Here is a 19,949-nt window from a genome sequence, read left to right as displayed (position 1 = left end):
AAAGGCAAGTTTATGAAGTCCTATATGTTGACTGGGTATTGATACAAAGCAGCATTTTTATTTCCTTTATAATTTATTGAATTCAAGAAATCTTCACGATAATAAAGTGTGCACTTGGATATAGTATCAATCAGATGACATGCCGTTGAGAGTTTCAACAAACTGTATATTGAACTGAATGACTATTTGAATCAACCACTGGGTTTTACAAGAAAGTTTAATAAAGGTGAGAGGTCCGTATTACAGAATATGCATACATGCATGGGGAGGTAAAGAACACACATGTAACTATTAGAAAGGCAAAAATAAACCACCAAATCAGGAGTGCTTCACCGGCAAAAAGCATTGCCATCACCCACTTCAGACTTTCCTTGTGAATAAGGTGTGCGCTATCCTTAATGGCTGAGCTCCCCGCTACTCATTTCCATACACACTTTTATGAGCAGCATCTAGTAAGTTCCTCCCACCCAGCATGCATGCACAAGTAGCTTCTCATGCACCATCTTCCTCTGCCTTCCTCAAATGCTTCCATCTTTTCTCTTCATGCAACTCAGCATCGACTTGCATCTCCCATAGCTTACCAGCTCGCTCTTCTTCTGTCAGTTTAGAGGCAACATTCCGACACTTAAATATTGAATCATGGCACACTGACTTAGCAGAAGCATAAGATCTTCCCTCATGAGGACTCTTCGTGCTCCTTTCCTTTCCTTTCTATCAGGGGCAAAAGCTGCGTTGCCCTCCAACAAATATCTCTCATTCATTGACTTGCCATGATTCTTCCTGTGCGCATCTTGAACATCTTCTTCCAAAGCTCTTGGGTGCGAGAACCCACAGGGAGATTGCTTTCTGTATTTTCAAACCCTGTAGTTATTCCTTATGGTCATCATGCTTTGGACTCCTGCTAACGCTACTTTTTCTCACCTTTTCCCATATTCAACTCTAACATTTTCTGAGTCAGATTGTTTTTTAGAAGATGAATGCTTGTGATCACTAGTCTTTCTCCTTCGTTCTCCTTAAGCACTGAAATTTTCAGAATCCTATTATGGTTTAAATAATGAATGCTTGTAATGCTTTCCTTTACTATGACCATGTTCCTTTCTATCACGGTTCTTCTCCATCTCTTTGTTTCAACCTACAAAACAATAATCACTGGTTCAGCATTCGCACAAAACTGATTATTTACAATAAAAAATTTGGAATTCTCCAATGATATTGATCTTCTTTTCGCCTCAGCATGTGAATAGAAATGTTTCAGCTAATATTAAAAAAATAAAAGTACAAATGTTGATGCTTCCAGGTTATGAGCCAAGGACGCGTCCATGGTACCAAAGGCGTCTACTAACTTGAGATTCAAGTTTAAAAGTGAAAAGAACTAGCTATTCACCATCAATTTCATAATTAATAACGTATTTTCACAAAACCTAACAGACATTTCTACATTACAAAATGGGCATGCATGCCCAATTACATAGATAGAGAAAAAGAAGAGAAGGAAGCGATTCATTGAAAGAGTATTATTCATCAGAGAGAGAGAGAGAGAGAGAAGGAAGCTTACAGATTTGCGAATCAAAAGGAGAGGATAAGAATGGAGTTTCCTCTGAGCGTCATTGGAGGAGTGAGGCTTGTTCTGGAAATATAACGAATAAAATAATTAATTGGTAGTTTGATTAGTTAGTGGAATTGAAGGGGAAAAGGGTAAAAGGAGAAGGAGATTCTTACGTGACAAGACCAGCTTGCTCCTGGAGAAGACGAAACTCAGAACGCTCACGCTCATCTTGAATCAACTTCTTCTGTTCGGTCCGGTGCTTCGGCTCAGCCTTCCACGCGTTGTCTATGTTCCTAAGACTTCCCCGTGTGCGATCCCTTCTAGTTTAAGAACTTCAAAGCCATCGTGCGTCCATTCACTGTCTCTTATTGTACCAAGACACGGACACGCAGAATGAGGATTTGCGTTCTTCTTCTCTTTTTTGTAAAAAAGAAGAAGAAGAAGCAAGCAAGCAAGCAGCAGAAAACAACTCGGGAGGCGGCCGTACGAAGCCCAAATCTGTCTTTATGAAGGTGAAATAAAAGCCCAGGTCCAATATCAAGTTTATGGACTGAAATTATTAATTTGTGAGTTGTGGAGACTAGACTATTATATCATACCTCAGCACAAATACCACGAGAGAAACTTCAACATCAAAAAAACAGGAGGAGAGAAAATGAAGCTTGTTGGATCGATCATTGGATATTTGGATGGATTTGGTGATGAACCCAGCAATACATACACACACATGTATAATGATTCTCCCTCCTCCACCAAATCCAAATAAATAAGGCGTGGCTAAGTGGTAAAAACTTGAGATCAAGGGGTTTGCTCTCGAGTTCTTGGTTGCTTATATGATGGCCACTGGAAGTTTATATAGTCGTTAACTTCAGAGCCTGTGGGATTAATCATGGTGCGTGTAAGTTGGCCCAAACACCGATATTAATCTAAAAAAAAATAAGACGTGGAAATCACTAAACATCCACTGCCAGTGTCAGCCAGCCAGGCCGCAATGCCATGCCATTCCATTGCTGCTGCCACCATCAGATTCCCCAACCTCACACATTATTATTATTATTATTATTATTATTTGACCTGTTCTTTTCTTTTGTCACCACCTGGCCTTTTTTCCCACCTTATATATGCTAAACGGCACGTCGCTTACACGTTCTAGACAGACAGACAGACAGAGAGCAGAGCATTTACATTGTATTTTAGTTTCACTACTACAAATACAAACATAAAACTTAACAAATTTGTCTCCCAATAACTTAAAACCTTGTAGTATTTATTGGGCCGTTTCAAGCCCTCTTCTCCTCCCCTTTCATCCTTGCTGTCTCTGCTCCCTCCCAATTCTAATTCCTCTTCCTTTTCTAATATATATATTTTATAATCTCTTACATAAAATCCCGTTGAAAACATACAACAAGAAGGGTTGCTGCAATTACATGCTCCACATACATACATACATAATAAAAGGGAGATTTAAGTTTAAGAAACAAATCGATTTCTCTTCTAGATCGGTTGGCCTCCTCATTCAGAGGGTGAGTTTTTTTCCCCTTATCTTTCTTTCTGGATAGATAGATAGATCTGATTGTTTTTGTTTTGTTTTGTTTTGTTCTCTATGATTGATTGACTGACTGATTATATGATGCACGACTGAAGAAGTGGGTTTGGTTGTTGGATCTGGCAGGCTAGAGAGATCTGAGGAGAGTGTATTACTACTATTATTATATATATATATATAAAAGAAAAAGAAAAAAATGGGTCATAGAGTGGATCATGAGTATGATTATCTGTTTAAGATCGTGCTGATCGGGGACTCTGGTGTTGGCAAATCCAATATTCTTTCCAGGTTTACCAGAAATGAATTCTGCTTGGAATCCAAATCCACCATCGGTGTTGAGTTTGCCACCAGAACTCTCCAAGTATTTCCCTGTTCTCTCTTTATTGTCATTATCATTCTTATCATAAATAGAATATACAATTTTATAAAGAACAAGTTTATTTTTTTGGTATTTCATTGGTCTTCTATTGTCCACTTGTTAGTTTGATTCTATGTATCTTAGCTTATTTATCTGCCTTAGCTAGTCCAATTCCAAATTTTTTAACTATGATCACAATCCCTCCCCATTTGTTTTTTAGTGTTTGACTCTTGCCCTTGTTTGATTTCTTTTATAGTTTCGGTCATATAAATAGAATAGAATCTTCACCTTGTACAACACTATTTCCTCACCATACCTTAGACAACCATTACAATGCCATGCCTGGTCTTCTGTAGAATATCAATTCTGTTTACACTTTGCATCTAGACCTCTTTATATGATTTAAGGTCTGGGTTATCGATGGATGGTTCTAAATCTGCTGTCTGGATGTTTGCTGCCAGGGCACATTACTAACTGATGCAGCGTGATTTTGCTGCCCATGGGGGAAATCTATCAGATAGCTGATTATTATTATTATTATTATTATTATGGTGCAGGTGGATGGGAAGACAGTAAAGGCACAGATTTGGGATACAGCTGGTCAGGAGCGGTATCGAGCTATCACTAGTGCTTATTATAGAGGAGCTGTTGGAGCTCTTCTTGTTTATGACATAACCAAGAGGCAAACTTTCGACAATGTCCAGAGGTGGCTTCGTGAATTAAGAGACCATGCAGACTCTAACATTGTCATCATGATGGCGGGAAACAAGTCTGACTTGAAACATCTCAGGGCTGTTCAAGAGGAGGATGGTCATGCCCTGGCTGAGAAGGAAGGCCTCTCATTTCTTGAGACATCAGCGCTAGAAGCCACCAATATTGAGAAGGCGTTCCAAACCATATTGACAGAGATCTACCATATCATTAGCAAGAAAGCACTGGCAGCCCAGGAAGCAGCTGCCAATTCCACAGTTCCTGGTCAAGGAACCACTATCAATGTTGCCAATGCCTCGGGGAACACAAGCAAAGGTTGCTGTTCCACTTGAAGCCGCGCTTGAGGAGAGCAATAATTTTTTTTTCTTTTTGGATTTTTGGCTGAGAGAGGGAGAAGACATGTAAATTACTCTTGACCTGGTAAACGGGCATTTGTTAGAAGTTTCAGGATGGATTATTATTTCGTGTTTATTTCTTGTATTTTACCCTTAAAACTGGAAGCGTGGAACTGACTGATCGCAGGGATGTAGAGTGTACTGGAAGAAACAGTGGTATGGAACCATATAATGAGCAAGTATATTATCAGTTTGCTATGCATGCATGTATGTCCGAAGTGTTTATAATGAGCAAGTATATTACGATCAGTTTGCTATGCATGCATGTATGTCCCAAGTGTCCCAGATGGTTCTTCTGTTCTGTCATGTTCCGTGTGGTTCGACTAACTGTGCAGTGACTACATAATACATGTCATAAAATGTCAAAAACTTGCAATTTAATAGTACCGACTATAGGGGCACGTACAAAAAAAAAAACAGAGAGAGGAAAGACTACTACTCTTCCTATGCATATTGTAAATGCAAAGTTTGCAATGGTCGTTATATGTAAATGCAAAGTTTGCAATGGTCGTTATATAATCCATGCGGCGTCAAGGAAACTTTGAAGCAATTGCAAAGTTATTGCTGCTCATCCTGGTGTTGATTGTGACGGCTCCGATAGAACTGAATTAGCTGCCCTTGTAAGCTGCATTCCTCTACCTGAAAATCAGGCCCATCTTTTTATCAATTTACATTATTAGCTCTTTCTTCAGCGGTCAAACAAAAAGGACAAAGGAAACATTGTTTAAGCTAGGTAGGCGTTGAACAAAAACACAAGAATGACAATTTTGGAGACAACTTCATAGAGGAGCAGAATACAATAAGATGTCAGCAGTGTAATTAATTCTAAACAGATTAGGATGTAGCATACCTGTGAATTATATGTCATTGACAACAGATCCCCACATTCTTCAATAAGAGCTTTTTCTCCTCCAGTCACCCTAGCTAGTTCTGAGATCAAATGTTCTGTTTCCTCAGCCTGCATCAGGAAATGTCCAACAGAATGATGACGGGTTGGAGGACAAGAAATGGTGGTCAATTTATTCTGGTTTAGGCAGACCGTAATTTAGCATAGTAGACAGAGGTGGTGGCATGTATGGTATAGATGGGGGCATGTATGACTCGAGCGTAGGAAGTTCTGTATGAACAAAAGGAGGGAAGCAGCCACTTGAGTTAACTATCCAGCATTCTTAACTTTTGAGTCTACTCAACAAACTGTTTGGATTTTATAGGGGGCATGTATGACTCGAGCGTAGGAAGTTCAGTTCCTGTTGCTATGCCACATGTTTTCCTATGTAGGACACAATTATGCTGATCTCAAATAACCAACCTACTTTAAATGGGACTCTAGAATAACTCCAAATAACCTCCTTTAAGCTCTTACGTTTTATCACTCTCACTCTTAAGAGAAAGCACCTTCATTGATTATAAGAGAAAGCACCTCACCTTTGGCATAAGGCTTTCAATGTTAAGAGCTACTGTGTCCATTAATTTTGTTGCAGAGTTCAGTGCCTCCCCTACCTCTCTAATATCAACCTGCAATAGACATCCATAATATTGCCAGACTATAACACATGAGAATGATAGACTAGTGATCTGTTAACCCAGATAGTGGCAAAAGGAAAAGAGTAAAACGCACTTTAACATTTCCACTGATGGGAACTTGAAGCGAGGCATTCAACAAAGCTTGAATTGCTTCTGACAGGGATATCGAATAATCCATTTCAAAAGCAGCCCATTCATCCAGATACGGCATCTATGGAATTGAGAGTTCATTAGAACATGCAAACTACAGCCAATAAATAGCACTATCGTTGCAAGTTAAATTCTGCAATTATTACATGTAACTGTCTATTGTTTGGTCACGATAGAGATGCCTAAATGTTAAATGCATCCAAATAAATGATGGGGAATAAGAAAAAGAAAAATAATGTCAGCTCCTTACTTGAGCTTCAACGATGGTCCATAGAATTTTCAATCTCTGCAGAAGGCCAAGCTCTGCACGTTTTCTTTTCACTGATTCGTATAATTCTGTTATCTTGACACCAAGGGAATACAGGTTTCTCTACAATAAAATAGAGGACTGATCAATTTTGAGATTGGAATTAATGAAAATTCATTGAAAAAAAGAAAAAACAAATAATGAGATAGATAGTACCTCAGTTTCTCTTCTCTGAGCTTGAGCAGAGGCCTGTGCTTTTGCGTTGACATATCTCCACTGCAGGTAGTGGTTGTGAAGCAGCTTGAGAGATTGTACATCTTCTTGGAGACTAGAAACTTTCCTTGTCTTTCTAGAAGCATCATTTGGGATCTTGGAGCAAGGAGCCACTGGAGGCAGTTTTGTAGATTTGAGTGAATGGAACAAGGAGGGGTCGCAGCTACTTATAGATCGCTGCAAATTGAGAGAACGGGAGCATGGGGAAGCACAAGGGTTATTATTATTATTAAGCCGGTTGAGATTTCTCTCAGCTAGAAATCTAGCATCAGTATCACGGAGGAGATCGGGAAGAGAGCTTCTGACATCATTGTTGTTATTCTTAGTATTAGGATTAATGTTGTCATGATCCGTAGAAGAAGAGGAAGAAGAATCAGTGGAATTGGAGATCCCAGTGGATTGCAGCAGCTTTGCAGCAGCCGATGAGATGTTGATGTTGGAGGTGGAGCGTTGCTGCATCAATCGTAATTTAGAAGAAGAGGACGTGTTGATGATGCTGACTGTGGGGGTATCGGGTCTGTGACTTTGGGATCTTGGTTCGTTCTCCTTAAAAAGCTTGATTACAGCACGCTGATGATGATGTTTCCGCTGCGGGCTGCAGTCGGCGTCCGCTTCCTGGTTGCGGCGCTGCCTCTGCACGGAGTTGGAGCGCTGCTTATTGGAAGGAAGAGGTGAGAGGGAGGAGGAGGAGGAAGCAATTGGAGACATGAACCTGGAACTGACCTCCCTCACCCTGGGCCTCCGAGGAGGAGGATTGGGGACTATTGCTGTCTTCTCTTGCATTATCGTTATCGATTCTTCATCCATTTGTTCTTACAGTTGCGAACTGTGCCGTTAATCGATTTCTCTAATTCGTATCTGAGGATGTGTATGAGAGAGAGAGGGGAGGTGGTCAGATCTGTCCAGTGACTCCTGCGGTCTGTGTTTAGGGCAGCTCCGCGTTATGAGAAATAAAACTAGCCGTTGCTAACGGCACTATTATTTTCAAAAAAGCAGTATTTCTTTTGTTTTTCACCCATGATCGGTTCGTTTACTACTCTATGGTCTGTTTTCTTTCCTTTCTTTAATTATTGTCAATTGGGACCTTCTTCTCTTTAATTATTATTATTGGGAACTCTAATTATTACCCATCGATTAATTACTACTATTCAAATCATCATTAAATTACATAGGAACAGGCTAGCATCCTCCTCCTTTCTTTCCTTTCCAGGTTCACCTTCCTTTGATTTCCTTGTGTTTAAACCATGAACTAAAACAAGAAATCAGTTAATTGAAACAAGAAGAGAAATTACCTTTTAGAACAAGGTATTGTTAAATCAAACACGATCAACGGATCGTAATTATAACAAATCCCAAGAGTTTTTCCATGCAACACAATCCTCCTTTCAAGTTATTTTTATTTATTTGGTGACAGGTATAATACATCTGTGAGAACACTAAATGCGATTGAATCAAGTATGCCCATTGTCAAATACAGTTCAATTAGTAGAGAACTAAGCCCATGCCATACAACACTCGACCGCAGAAAAAAAAGGGATAATTCTTGTGACGTCTACAATTCCACGTGTGTTTGCCATTATACCAGAGCAGACAGGCATGGTGTGAATGTGGCAAGATGCATAACTGCAGTTCACCCTCCCGTCTAATTGAGTGCCACTGGTCTGCAGCTGTCTGTAAATTATCTACAAAGTTGATTGCTTGTAGCATCATGTGTTCCTCAACTAATACTGCTGAAAGTCAGTTATGGCCAAGGAAACCCCTTCCCCTGGAACTGGGCATCGGGTCATCTGTCATGCACCCCCAAAACAGTGAAACTTGTATCATTACAATGTAATGAAAATCTGAAATATTCACTTAAGTCGCAAAAATAAATAATGTTTATTCATATGAAAAGCCAAGCAATTCTTCATCAGGACATGATCCTTCTAATTTTAATAAATCACACTAACACGAGAAAAGCAATCGAAAAACTTGTGAAAATCTCCCTTCTATAAAATTAAATGAGAAAACAGGAACAAGATCGTATACGATGAGGCTCAAGGGAGAACCCTGGATCAAGCAACATTCTGGCAATAATCAATCTTACCATGTTCTTCTTCATCATCGCCATTCTGACTTGTGAAGAATGGGGTGAGGTAATTCCTGTCTAACGCTGTAAATGATGCAGTGCTGCAGGGGGGAAAAGATAGAAAGAAGAGCTCAAAAAAGAAGTTCCAAAGAAAGCCAAATAACCAAATATGATGATGTCAAATTCTAGGATTTACCTCTTGTGAAACTCTTTAAGTTTCATCTTCAGCCTGTTCCCTGATGTGGCATCCTCATTGTAAGAGGGAGCAACGTAACCATTATTTCCATCCAAACTCTGAAAGCAGAAAATGGACATACATTATTTACATTTCACTAATCAACATGAGGGTGGAAAGTGTCCTGGCTCAACTATAGGAACCCATCAAATTGAGCTGTTCTTAGAAGCTGTATAATGACAGGAGGCAAGGCTATACTGAGCTTGTTGTAGGATACAGAGTGTGGCGTTAGAGCATTCCACATCTAGACTCACAAATATTAATAGGCCCAAATGCATTGCAACACTTAGAAGCTATCGGCTGCTTACTAGAAAAGAGTTTGAGGCTAATGGACCTAACTTCTCGTGGGAAGCTATTTTGATTGCCCATGCACCTTCATTTTTTGGGATAAATGTAGAGGGAGGGAGCCTAAGAGGTCTTTTTTAAGGGAGAGTTCAAGGGGAGCAGCTCCCTATTATTTCAGATGGTTGGATTAGAACTCTTTACATCTGTATTCAATTTTCTCTCTAATATACTAACAGAATCTTTAGATTCTCCATCTTATAAACTAGCCCTTCGTTCTTGCATATATGTCACACCCCCTCAATGCACTTTAAGTTGTGTTTGGTATGAGATGAAAAATTTTGAGAGAAAATGTTAACAGGTTAAAATTTGAGTGGTGTTAAAAGTGTAAAAAAAGGCTGAGGGGTGTAGTGTTAAGGATGTTTGGTAGGAGGTAGAAATATGATGGATAATAATGGATCTCAAAAAAGATAAAATCAGTATTTAAATTAAATATAACTGTTAAAAATTAAATAACATATATTTGAGGTCTAGAATTGAAGGGGCAAAAAAAGAAAAGAAAACAATAGAATATAGAATATTGTTAAACATTTAACCCCTTTTTTAGGTTAAATTTTAAACTCGTTGAAAATTTTCCCTACCTCCAAACTTGCACCGAACATAAGTAAAGGGGGTGAAATATTCCAAGGGTAAATTTTCACCCCCTTTACCCTCCAACCAGACATGTCTTTACAATGAACTTTTTTGCTCATTATCACGAAAGCATAAATAAATTGCATTGCAATCACTCCCAATCATAATGTGCTGAAAAACAACCACATATTCCTTATCATTGAATTAAAGCACCTAGCTTTCTTTTTCATGGATTCAAATTAAACCACATAGCTTAGACTAGTAACATATCTTTGGCAGAACTTACTTCACTTAAGGGGCCATCATGGTCATCACCAACAACTTGCAAAGCTTCGAGCACAGTCCCTGTCGATCCTCCAATTAAAAGCACCTGGAAGATTGTTTAGAATAGCCAAAAGAATGAGTTTCAAGCATACAATCCATATACGAGTCTTACATGGAATATAGGTTCATGGAAGAAAATAGTTTATTTACTTTCAGATATCAGTAAATAGATGTTTAAAATATAGCAGTTCAATTATTGTCGACTTTATTTAAATCTCAAGTGAATGGGAGCCTTTCTTTTTATTGAATTATCTATAATAGATTATGGATTGTTCTTCACTCTACCTAAACAGATCCTTTACAAGCACAACATTAGAGATAGAAACTTGGAATGCAGTCTTCATAAACTTCAGAATATCTTTAGCAGTGGGATTTCTTTTTCTTTAAAGATAAAAAAATAAAAATAAAAAAAACCATTAATGCCTTCCATTAAACTTTGAGACTCGAAATAAAATATAAATTAGCCCTTTGGTACATCTCACAAGTTATAGGTATCATTATACACACTTGAACAACCCTAAATGATTCCCTTGCTTTTGTTTACCTCTCAATTTTTAAGAATAGAGACCCACATGATTCTCTTATTCCTCTTACAATGAAACCTTAAAAACTTTACAAGTTTAGCCCACATGCATTGATGGCGATACCGCCTAATAAGTATTAAGGCTATCATAATGCCATGCATGTCTTTAGCTATGGTCCATTATGTAGAAAACTTGCTCGCAAAAACCCCACAGTTACCTCCCCCCAGAGAAATCAAGTAAGAAGGCATAAGAAGAAAATGTATAGAACACATTTGCGGAGAAAAGGAAGGGTGCAAAACATGAAAAGGAACCAGTGGAAGAAGCCTGACTGATGACAAAATACTTGATTGTTTTTTTCTTTCCAAAGAAGGTAGCTAATCACCTTGCTACTGTTTAAATAGTTTGTACTTTCTAGTACACTGTTAAACTCATATCTGAATTCTTGTATCCGACTGAAAGATGAGCTCATGCACTATAGAATGGTATGCTATAATTTTTCCTCAAGTTTTCATCAGAATGAATTGAAAGGAAAAGAAAAAACAGAAAGTTTGGATTTTATTAGAGTGAGCTAGCCTACCGTCAACACAACTATGGCAGTGGTTGCGGTGAATATAGTCTGGCCATGTCCTTCTGGAAGATCATGAACTGATTGTAGCGCAAGGGCAAAAGCCATGGCCCCTCGAAGTCCTACTCACACCAATGATCCATTAAACCTAGCAAAAATTAAAAATAGAGAGGATTTATGGAATCAGAGAATTCTGCTCTTCCTACCACTGTACCAAAGCGCTTTCTGATGTTTTACAGGTATTTGACGTGGTGCAGGTCGAACCAAATTGACTAAATATGCACAAGAAAAGACATTCGCTGCCCTACAAAAAAAATTGCATAACCAATTACAGCTCCAAGAGACAGGATAGCATGTACAGCAGGGTTTCATAAACATTAATGCCAGAAAAAGGAGACTAAAAGGCATCAGATTGGTAAGATAACAGAGGTAGAATGATCAACATCTTTATTTGAGGTGAAAGTAAATGCAGCATTCATACCTTGCAACTCCAATAAATATCTGAGATGGTCATAAAGTTAAGGAATAACAACACAAACTGTTACTTTAAAAGAGTTGCTCCAAGGTAGATTTTTGATGAATCAAACAAGGATACAATCGAGAAAAAAATAAATCCAACATGGGACCAACTATGCTGTTCCATTGCAATATCGAATCCCATGTATATAAATCTGCAAAATAGGCATACAAGTCAATCGAGGTGCCATATAGGAGGAAAATAGAAGTAATTCAACTACTCAATATGGGAAGGATGACAAATATTTGCTTACACAAATGTCTCAGCTAGTGATGATATCAGGTGGAAAAATGCAGAAACAAATCGCTGTGAATTTTCTGACAAATTTGAGTAGGTATAATGCTTCATGACCTAAAAGGAAAAAAAATACAAATGTATTTCCATGTCTATGCTCCAACAATCATAAGTTGTTGTATGGTAAATATATTTAAATGTCCACTTACAATTCCAGTGAACAATATGGACACTATACCAGTGAGGCCAAGACCTTCTGCAAGCATGTACCTAGAATGAAAGTTTAACATTAAATTGCACCAAAATCTAGCACAAGGAAACATGATGCTAAACATTAAAGAGAGCGAAGAATCAAGCTTACGAAAAATATGGAAAAAGGACAAAAAGGCAGCATTCCAAGTTTTGCAGACTGAAAAGAGAAGGACATATCAATTTTAATCAGGATTTTTATGTAACTCAGTAAATCAAACAAAACATACATAAATATATATAAAGAAATACTCACTTGTCAATATCCAAACCAGCATACTTGAAAAGGTTCAAGGAATTAAGGTTTGACAATACATTGAGCATGCAAAAGTTGACAGATTAAAAGCACATGCTTCACAAACACAAAGACAAGTGTGCGCAAAGATAGAACGAAAAGGATATCAATGCAGAAATAAATCCAACTCCCACACCTGGAACGAAGCATGTAGGGCATTGTTAGTAATGTTGATGTGAACATAAAAGTTCAGATGACATGGTATTATCAAAATCAGAAAAACAAGAAAAACCAGAACTGATGAAATCATTTCAAGGAAAGAAAATTGTTATTGTGATATCAATAATGCAGATATTGGCTGTATTTTGATAAGAGAAATAATGCACATAATGAAAGACCCAATAAAGAACCTGCAAGCATCTTCTTAGAAAGTTGGTAAACTGTGAGTTTGAAATAAGAGGCACCCTGTAGAGTGTTCTAAAGTGGGTACATTTTTTAAGTCAGTTAATATTTGCATTTCAAATTTTAAATGTAAGATCACAAAAATTATGTTTTTCTGATGCAGTGTGATGAATGCATTTTATGAGACCAACCTGCAGACAATGAGCCAACAAAGGTTTCAAGAAACCTAAAGATCACCATGAAGAAATTCTGTCCAGGTGCATGACTTTTTAACGAAGACATTGTTCTGCATAGCAAAATACTGCTTAATTTAAAGCAGTTCATAGACTATTTTATCTGCTGAAATCAAATGCACAAGCTTTGAGTACCTGTACAAGGATATTGCCATCTACCAGTTGGACAGCATGCAAATGAGAGCCACAGAATCCAGTAAATGCAGGCTTGAGCAAAAAATTTAAACTACAATTCCATAGCAATAAAAACTTACAGCATCATTCAAGACAGATTCTCCAAACACCAAAGCATAAAGGTTTGTATCTATGCCAAGTTCCTGCAAAGAGCATCAAACATAGACGTTAATTTAAATATCAAGGGAAATGACAGACATTGAATCAAATTTGAAAGTTAGATACAGATTTCATGGCATTCAGCTCATATTTCAACAATTAGTGACAAAATGGGCAAATATGAGTGGATCAACATTAAAGTGAGATAATGGACAACCTCTCTGAGTAAAGCATTTTAGAACAGTTATCAAAACACATACACCAGGTCTCTATACACATATCAAAAGTTACCTCAAGCACTTGTGCAGTCATCATAATCAAGAAAAACTAGAAGCCTTTGAATCATAAGCATTACAATTTTAATTGAATTTTTTTAGCTCCTTTTCGCACAAGGAATGTTGCCATCTTACCTCTTACCTCTTTGAAATACCCTGGATATTCTCAAGTAAGCATGCAAGTCAGGCCATGCATCAAGCTCATCAAACATGTTCTTGGGTTAAAGGAAACCAAAAGATGGTCTCTTCCAAATAGACACAGATACTATTGAAATGTTAGAAATTTAACTCAACTGAGCCCTAATTCAAATAGTTGACAACATTTTATTTTTTTTTGTCACCTCAGACCTGAGCTGGATGGAAGATAAATACAGAACACAAATTGAGCTAGAGCTCATTGGCAGCTGGCAGTCGATCCCAAGTGTTCCTTCTCTCTATCCTGCTCAATTTAAGGCCATATTTATTTTAAGATGTTCAAAAATATAATCCTCTCATATTTCCAGCCAAGTCAATTTCGGTTAACTCTTATTCTTTTTACTCTTTCTGCTAAAGTACAATCACTTCTTCTCCATCACCATAAAGTTCTGACACATACAGCAAAGTCATCTTACATGACATTCTCTTAACTCTTCCTCAAGTTTTTGTAACCTCTACTTTTCTGGCATTTATGCTGTAAACAACCTTTTTCAAATACAACACAGGTATAGTACTGTTTGCAGTTCCATCACAATAGTTTAATGTGGCCTGTGATTTATGTATCACCCAATATTCTATGACATAAAGTATAGTTATTGTATTGCTATCCAACGAAAAATAAACTTCAACCTTCATGATCAATCCACCATTTCATCCAACCAGCTACAATTCTATGACTAATATTTTTCTCATCCTATCCTTCCTTAGAATCATAAATTCAGGACTCAAAAAATGATTGTTATTAGGTATTTCTTAACAATCTGTTTTGCCATATCTCCATCCTTGATCCTGGATTTTTCAAATTTGCACATTTGCACACATATATATTCTGCATATTCTGTTTTAATGCTTTTTAAGGCTCCTCTATAATCATAAAATTTCCAAATAATGTTATTATTTGAATGCACAAGGAAATACAAAATTATTGAACCTGTTCTATTTAAACTTCCCTTGGCAACAGGCAGCTACATATGTACATATTCCAGGAACTTTGGTCCTGATCAGATGTTTATCTATCACAATTCAACATTCATTTCTACTACCTGGTTTTTATAGTATTAGCGCAAACATGTCCAATCTCTTGCCATTGGAAATGGCATGATACCGAAAACTAGGAAATAGAAGAAGAAGACAAAAAAATGCCAAATACGGAATGAGATAAAACATGTGTAGGATACCAATAATGCATTCTGGCAACATCTTCTTGTACTGTATTCTGTAACACGATGATTGTATTTATCAATTTTCATTTTCTCATTTCAGTTACATAAGATGACTAAAACTTTAAAATGTTGATTCCAATACTGCATGAATTCTTTAGCTTAACCATGCAATGGATAGACAGACAGATAAGTGACACTGAACACACCTGGAATATGGACAGAACAGTAACAGGATCGGTTGCTGATATGAGAGCACCAAACATCAGACATTCAACAAATGGAAGTCTGTAAGTGAGGTAAATAAGACCGCCAAGGTAACTGAAGGAGAAAACAGTTAGAAGAGGAGTCAACGAAGGAATATGCATAATTTTCGGGCACAGAAAGGTAGTGATTGGGAAAAATAGAGATACTTACACTAGAACACCTGTAACCACAGAAGCTATAAAGGTTCCTAATAAGGCAAATGTGACAATGGCTCCAAAGTTAGAGAAGAATGGTTTCTGCAAAGAGCAAATAACTGAGTGACCATCTAAATTCGGTATATAAAACATAAGCATCTCAATTTGAAAAATAAAATAAAATGGAGCAAGTGACATACAGGTGATAGACTGAATCCTGACTGAGTAGAACAAAAAAATGTTAAGGAATATAAGGAGATGATATCATAGAAAGGAAAGACAAAGAAATAAAACCCGTGTTGGTTAGTAAGGATATAATATGATGGGAGGTAACAAGAAAAGGAAGAAAAACTCCTCATGAAAATTAAACCATGCCCTGTAGGGAAAAAGAAGAAGAAGAAGAAGAAGAACACCAGTTAAGGATGGATGGATTTATGATCATCAACTTTCTGGGAAAGGAGAAATAGGAAAATGAACCTGATGCTTGTTTCAGTGTTAGAGATGTTAGCGAGTGCACCAACAATTAAACCTGAAGGGGACGGACCAACAAACATTCTATCAGCTAAACTAATATGATTTCACTTGATTTGATAAAGACAGATTTGGAGTAATAAATAGATTAAAATACCAATGAGAAGAGAAGCGCTGGCCTCAGGCAGGTAATAGAATCTGTGACGACGAAGAACATGACCAAGGACGAAGGAGAGGACGAGCATCATGATCTGGAGGAGTATGCCAACTCCTGCTGCTTGCTGCTCCTTTCCTGGATGCGATTGCGAATCTCTTCCTCCTCCTCCTCCTGCCGGTGATATCTGCATTTGCAGCAATTCCTCTACTACAGTCGACATTTCTTTTACTTTAAACCCTAACCCTAAGCCCGCTCCTGTTGATATTAGGATTTTTCTCTTCGTTATTATCTATCTATCTAATTTTGTTTTTCAAAACTCTCCGTAAGCCATCATTCTTTCTCCTCTCACCGAAGTCGTCGAGTCCATCTTTTCTTCAGTTCATTGCCCTGTCTTCTTTAAAATTCCTTTTTATTTTTCCCACTCCTTAATTTTCGGAACAAACTCATATTAACCCTGACGTTTCTTTAAATTCGGGAAATTATCCCACATGAAGAGGATTTGATCGAAATTTACCCTATATTTGTAAATTTTATTCGATTAAACCCTTTTCACTTAACTACCTTGAATTAAATTGGTAGATAAATATCAACTAAATTTTTTCAAAAATATTTAAGTAATTTCAAGATTCAGCGTTTTTCAATAAAATAAATTTTTTTATTTTTTCTTGAAGAATAAAATTAATATTTTTAAGAGCATAACTTCAAGAATTTTAACAAATAGAAGAATTTTAAAGGCATGAACTCATGAAAAATTCTAAAAATATTTATAAAAAATATAAGCTTTTATGATTTTCAAGAAATTATAAATCTAAATTCTTAGAAGATGAAATTTTGCAAAACGCTTCACCATTAAAATATTTGATGAAAAAAAAATTACTTTGGGGTTTTAGAATTTTGATTTTCGAGTTTAAAATTTTAGAATGTAGAGCAGGAAAGAAAAGCATTTAAATGAGTTGAGTTCAAACGAACAAACATGCTTGATGTCAGGAGCCATCTCAATCCTCATCAAAACTAGTTAATATGAATTGCTCATTTAACCTTTTTTATTTTATTTTATTTTTAGCGAGCATGATAGCTTTGGGGAGTGGACATAGGTACACGTTTGTCCAATTCAAGTACAAGGTTATAATGTAGGCTAGTTTATTTGAGGAAATATATATATATACACACGTTTGACCGTTTTAGGGTTAATAATATTTAAAAAATATATATAAAAATATTTAAATTGAATTAAAAATATAAAGTATATTTAAATAGTACATAGCAAATAAAATATTTGTACTGCCGTTATTTTCATATAAAATATTTTTTATAATAACATTATAAATAATTACGTATAATAAAAATGTGCTTAATATATCAATAATTAATTTATTTTTTTAATTTTGTTCTTTTAAGATGTTTTTAATTTTATTTTTTTCTCTTTAAATTCCTTTTCTTTTTTCTTATTAAATTTCTTAATATTATAAAAAAAAAAAATTGATGTGATTTTTTTATATTATACAAAAGTTGGGTGATAATAATTTTATTATTATTTCATATTAGATTGAATTTTTTTTATCAAAACATATTAGTTTGTGTCAAAAATATTTTTTAAAAAAATTAATTTTTTATTTATTTTTTTATTTATTTCAAATTAATATTTTTTTATATTTATGTATTATTTTTAAAAATATTTTAAAAAATATACGAGCCAATAACAATTTTATTTCAAATATATATATATGTAAAGTGTGATTTTAAGTGCCTTGGGTTTGGGTGTGGAGCTAGCTCCAATATCCTTGGATTCGACTATGAAGCCAAATCCAATATTATTAAGTTTGGCAATCAACAAGAAAAATATTAAAAAAATAATAATTTGAATAAAAAAATTCAAAGTTTTTTTAAACACAAAAAAAAAATGCTTTGATAAAGAAATTCAACCCAATCTTAAATGAAAAAAAAATTATTATCACCCAACTTTTGTATAATATAAAAAAATCTCATCAATACCGTGTGAAAACAAATAAAAAGAAAAAAAATAAAATTAACAATATTTTAAAAAAAAATGTTGTGGAGCTAGATCCAATAGCATTAGATCTAACTACAAAACCAAACTCAATTTCAATGGGTTTGACTCGGTATCTAAACGCAATCTTTTTGGCTTTAGTTGACAAACTAGATCTAGTTGTTGTCAAGCTAAACCTAATAGTTTTTTGCATAGAATGCACAAAAGACAACACCTCCTAGCAACACTTTTTTACTAAAAAAACAATAAAAGTAACACCATTATAGTGTTGTAGTGTCGTCTATAATGCAAACACTTTATATCTACAGTCCATAGTACAATAAGTCTATATCCATAGTAAATATATAATGTTTTTTCCATGCCTTCTAAAATATAGTATAATAATGTGAGTTTATATCTATATTTGACTTTAAATTGTATTTTTAACGGGTTATTGTTAAGTATAATAGTGTTCAAATCTCTTCCTTAGCAAATATATTATAACATCCCATTCAGAAAAAATATAATATGCATGACTATCATCATAACAAAAGTATGAATTTTTTTTATTATTATTCTAGAATCATTTAGTGGTTAACAAAATTTCAACTAAAATTTGCAATAGGATTTCTTTTATAATTAAGCACATCAAGTTATCGACTGTCACCTATCTTTCAAGGCTTTCATAACCATACTAGTTATTCATCCAATTTCATTATTCAAAATGTTTCAATATTTCACGGTTCAGTCACTTTTTGACATTTAGGTCACACACATTCTCAGCAATAGAACGTGAACACATGCAATAAATTAAAAGAAGAATTATTAATAGGTATGCTTAATTTATCTAAGACATACATGTACAGGTATAGATATAATTACGGATAAAATAGTTCAACTTAAGAAAGGTAATATACATAGAAATCATTGTTTTTTTTTACTGAGTTATTATTCTACTTGAAAACATACGTCAAAGGACTTTAATATATAGGATATTTAAGTTAAATAATAATGTTGTAAAAAGGGAGTTAATGCTTCAAATTACGGGATTTATTATATGCACAACAAAAGATTTTTAAAGCCTTAAAGTCTTTCTATCTTCTAGTTATTTGATTCGTCGATTCATGAAGGTCCTATAATAAGATTTAATTAAGCAATATTTTTATATTTTAAAGAAAATAGTCATATCCCTTATAACAATTACGCAACATCTAAATATATTAGGATACAAGTTTCTAGTCATACAAGATAAAATTTCCAAAATTCATGTATTGGAGGTAACTCAAAACTTATCATTCTTCAACACTACGAAAACGAATGCCAATATTCAATTCTAACATTGACCTTTACCCTATGCAAAGGCAAGTTCCAATTCCAATGGTTTTCCATAGCTCTGGAAACATATCCAACTTCATTTTTCATTTATCACAAAAACAAACTAAATTCAGTGGTTTTCATTTATCCAACATTGGCTTTCGCTCACCATGAAAGCGACCTAAATTCAAGGGTTCTGCCATTATAGAAAAAAGTCCAACATTGACTTTCGCTCACTATGAAAGCAACCTAAATTCAATGGTTTTAGTCATTTCAAAACAAGCCAACATTGGCTTTTGCTCACTCGAAAACAACCTAAACTCAATAGTTGGTTCATAAGTTTAAACTTTCTAACATATCATACATCTTGTGGGATTTTCTACATTGTTATTGTTAACATGTATGCACAACTGGTTTTAAAGATGCATTCCTCCCTTCATATTTTTATTTGGTTGAAGGCTTGTA

The 19,949-nt window shown here is 35.5% G+C and overlaps 3 protein-coding genes across 10 annotated transcripts; 1 reads left to right on the top strand and 2 right to left on the bottom strand.

Moving 5' to 3' along the window:
* Positions 1–2,774: 2,774 nt before the first annotated feature.
* LOC105136434 (ras-related protein Rab11C) lies at positions 2,775–4,655 on the top strand. Of its 3 annotated transcripts, none has more exons than XM_011041776.1 (3): positions 2,775–3,069; positions 3,194–3,453; positions 4,008–4,655. In XM_011041776.1, the coding sequence occupies exons 2-3, from the start codon at positions 3,289–3,291 to the stop codon at positions 4,491–4,493; spliced, it is 651 nt and encodes a 216-aa protein (XP_011040078.1). In that variant the 5' UTR covers positions 2,775–3,069; positions 3,194–3,288; the 3' UTR covers positions 4,494–4,655. The 3 variants fall into 3 exon arrangements, with proteins under 3 accessions (XP_011040078.1, XP_011040077.1, XP_011040076.1); XM_011041775.1 differs by having other exon boundaries at positions 3,191–3,453; XM_011041774.1 differs by having other exon boundaries at positions 2,777–3,069; positions 3,219–3,453.
* Positions 4,656–4,866: 211 nt separating this feature from the next.
* Positions 4,867–7,673, bottom strand: LOC105136435 (protein ENDOSPERM DEFECTIVE 1-like). Of its 4 annotated transcripts, none has more exons than XR_844339.1 (7): positions 6,694–7,671; positions 6,481–6,600; positions 6,175–6,291; positions 5,982–6,071; positions 5,407–5,514; positions 5,043–5,195; positions 4,867–5,011 (listed from the first exon to the last, which is right to left on the bottom strand). XR_844339.1 is itself a non-coding variant. In XM_011041778.1 (7 exons), exons 1-6 carry the CDS (start codon positions 7,555–7,557, stop codon positions 5,115–5,117), a joined length of 1,380 nt encoding a protein of 459 aa, XP_011040080.1. In that variant the 5' UTR covers positions 7,558–7,671; the 3' UTR covers positions 4,867–5,043; positions 5,074–5,114. The 4 variants fall into 4 exon arrangements, 2 of the variants coding, with proteins under 2 accessions (XP_011040080.1, XP_011040079.1); XM_011041778.1 differs by having other exon boundaries at positions 4,867–5,043; positions 5,074–5,195; XM_011041777.1 differs by having other exon boundaries at positions 4,867–5,195.
* A 444-nt stretch (positions 7,674–8,117) lies between these two features.
* Positions 8,118–16,609, bottom strand: NHX6 (sodium/hydrogen exchanger 6-like). Of its 3 annotated transcripts, XM_011041771.1 has the most exons (22): positions 16,184–16,609; positions 16,033–16,084; positions 15,872–15,931; positions 15,756–15,780; positions 15,572–15,657; positions 15,364–15,475; positions 13,506–13,568; positions 13,387–13,406; positions 13,210–13,304; positions 12,784–12,812; positions 12,638–12,669; positions 12,494–12,541; positions 12,342–12,402; positions 12,152–12,249; positions 11,977–12,052; positions 11,863–11,882; positions 11,588–11,685; positions 11,394–11,503; positions 10,255–10,338; positions 9,015–9,112; positions 8,837–8,919; positions 8,118–8,537 (listed from the first exon to the last, which is right to left on the bottom strand). In XM_011041771.1, exons 1-22 carry the CDS (start codon positions 16,401–16,403, stop codon positions 8,488–8,490), a joined length of 1,620 nt encoding a protein of 539 aa, XP_011040073.1. In that variant the 5' UTR covers positions 16,404–16,609; the 3' UTR covers positions 8,118–8,487.
* Between the last annotated feature and the right edge of the window lie 3,340 nt (positions 16,610–19,949).

Source organism: Populus euphratica, unplaced genomic scaffold (assembly GCF_000495115.2).
Source record: "Populus euphratica unplaced genomic scaffold, PopEup_1.0 scaffold142.1, whole genome shotgun sequence".
In the NCBI taxonomy this organism is placed as follows: domain Eukaryota; kingdom Viridiplantae; phylum Streptophyta; class Magnoliopsida; order Malpighiales; family Salicaceae; genus Populus; species Populus euphratica.
Note: the sequence above shows the minus strand (reverse complement) of the source record. Positions and strands in the feature narration are given on the sequence as shown.

Excerpts from the sequence above, each read along its gene's own strand:
- LOC105136434 (XM_011041776.1), top strand. The coding sequence starts at position 3,289 with ATGGGTCATAGAGTGGATCATGAGTATGATTATCTGTTTAAGATCGTG. Across the intron at positions 3,454-4,007 it reads TTGCCACCAGAACTCTCCAA|GTGGATGGGAAGACAGTAAA; the intron begins GTATTTCCCTGT and ends ATTATGGTGCAG.
- LOC105136435 (XM_011041777.1), bottom strand. The coding sequence starts at position 7,557 with ATGGATGAAGAATCGATAACGATAATGCAAGAGAAGACAGCAATAGTC. Across the intron at positions 6,292-6,480 it reads GGACCATCGTTGAAGCTCAA|ATGCCGTATCTGGATGAATG; the intron begins GTAAGGAGCTGA and ends TCAATTCCATAG. Across the intron at positions 5,196-5,406 it reads CAATGACATATAATTCACAG|GTAGAGGAATGCAGCTTACA; the intron begins GTATGCTACATC and ends CCTGATTTTCAG.
- NHX6 (XM_011041771.1), bottom strand. The coding sequence starts at position 16,403 with ATGTCGACTGTAGTAGAGGAATTGCTGCAAATGCAGATATCACCGGCA. Across the intron at positions 15,658-15,755 it reads CAGGATTCAGTCTATCACCT|AAACCATTCTTCTCTAACTT; the intron begins GTATGTCACTTG and ends TGCTCTTTGCAG. Across the intron at positions 15,476-15,571 it reads GTGGTTACAGGTGTTCTAGT|TTACCTTGGCGGTCTTATTT; the intron begins GTAAGTATCTCT and ends TTTCTCCTTCAG.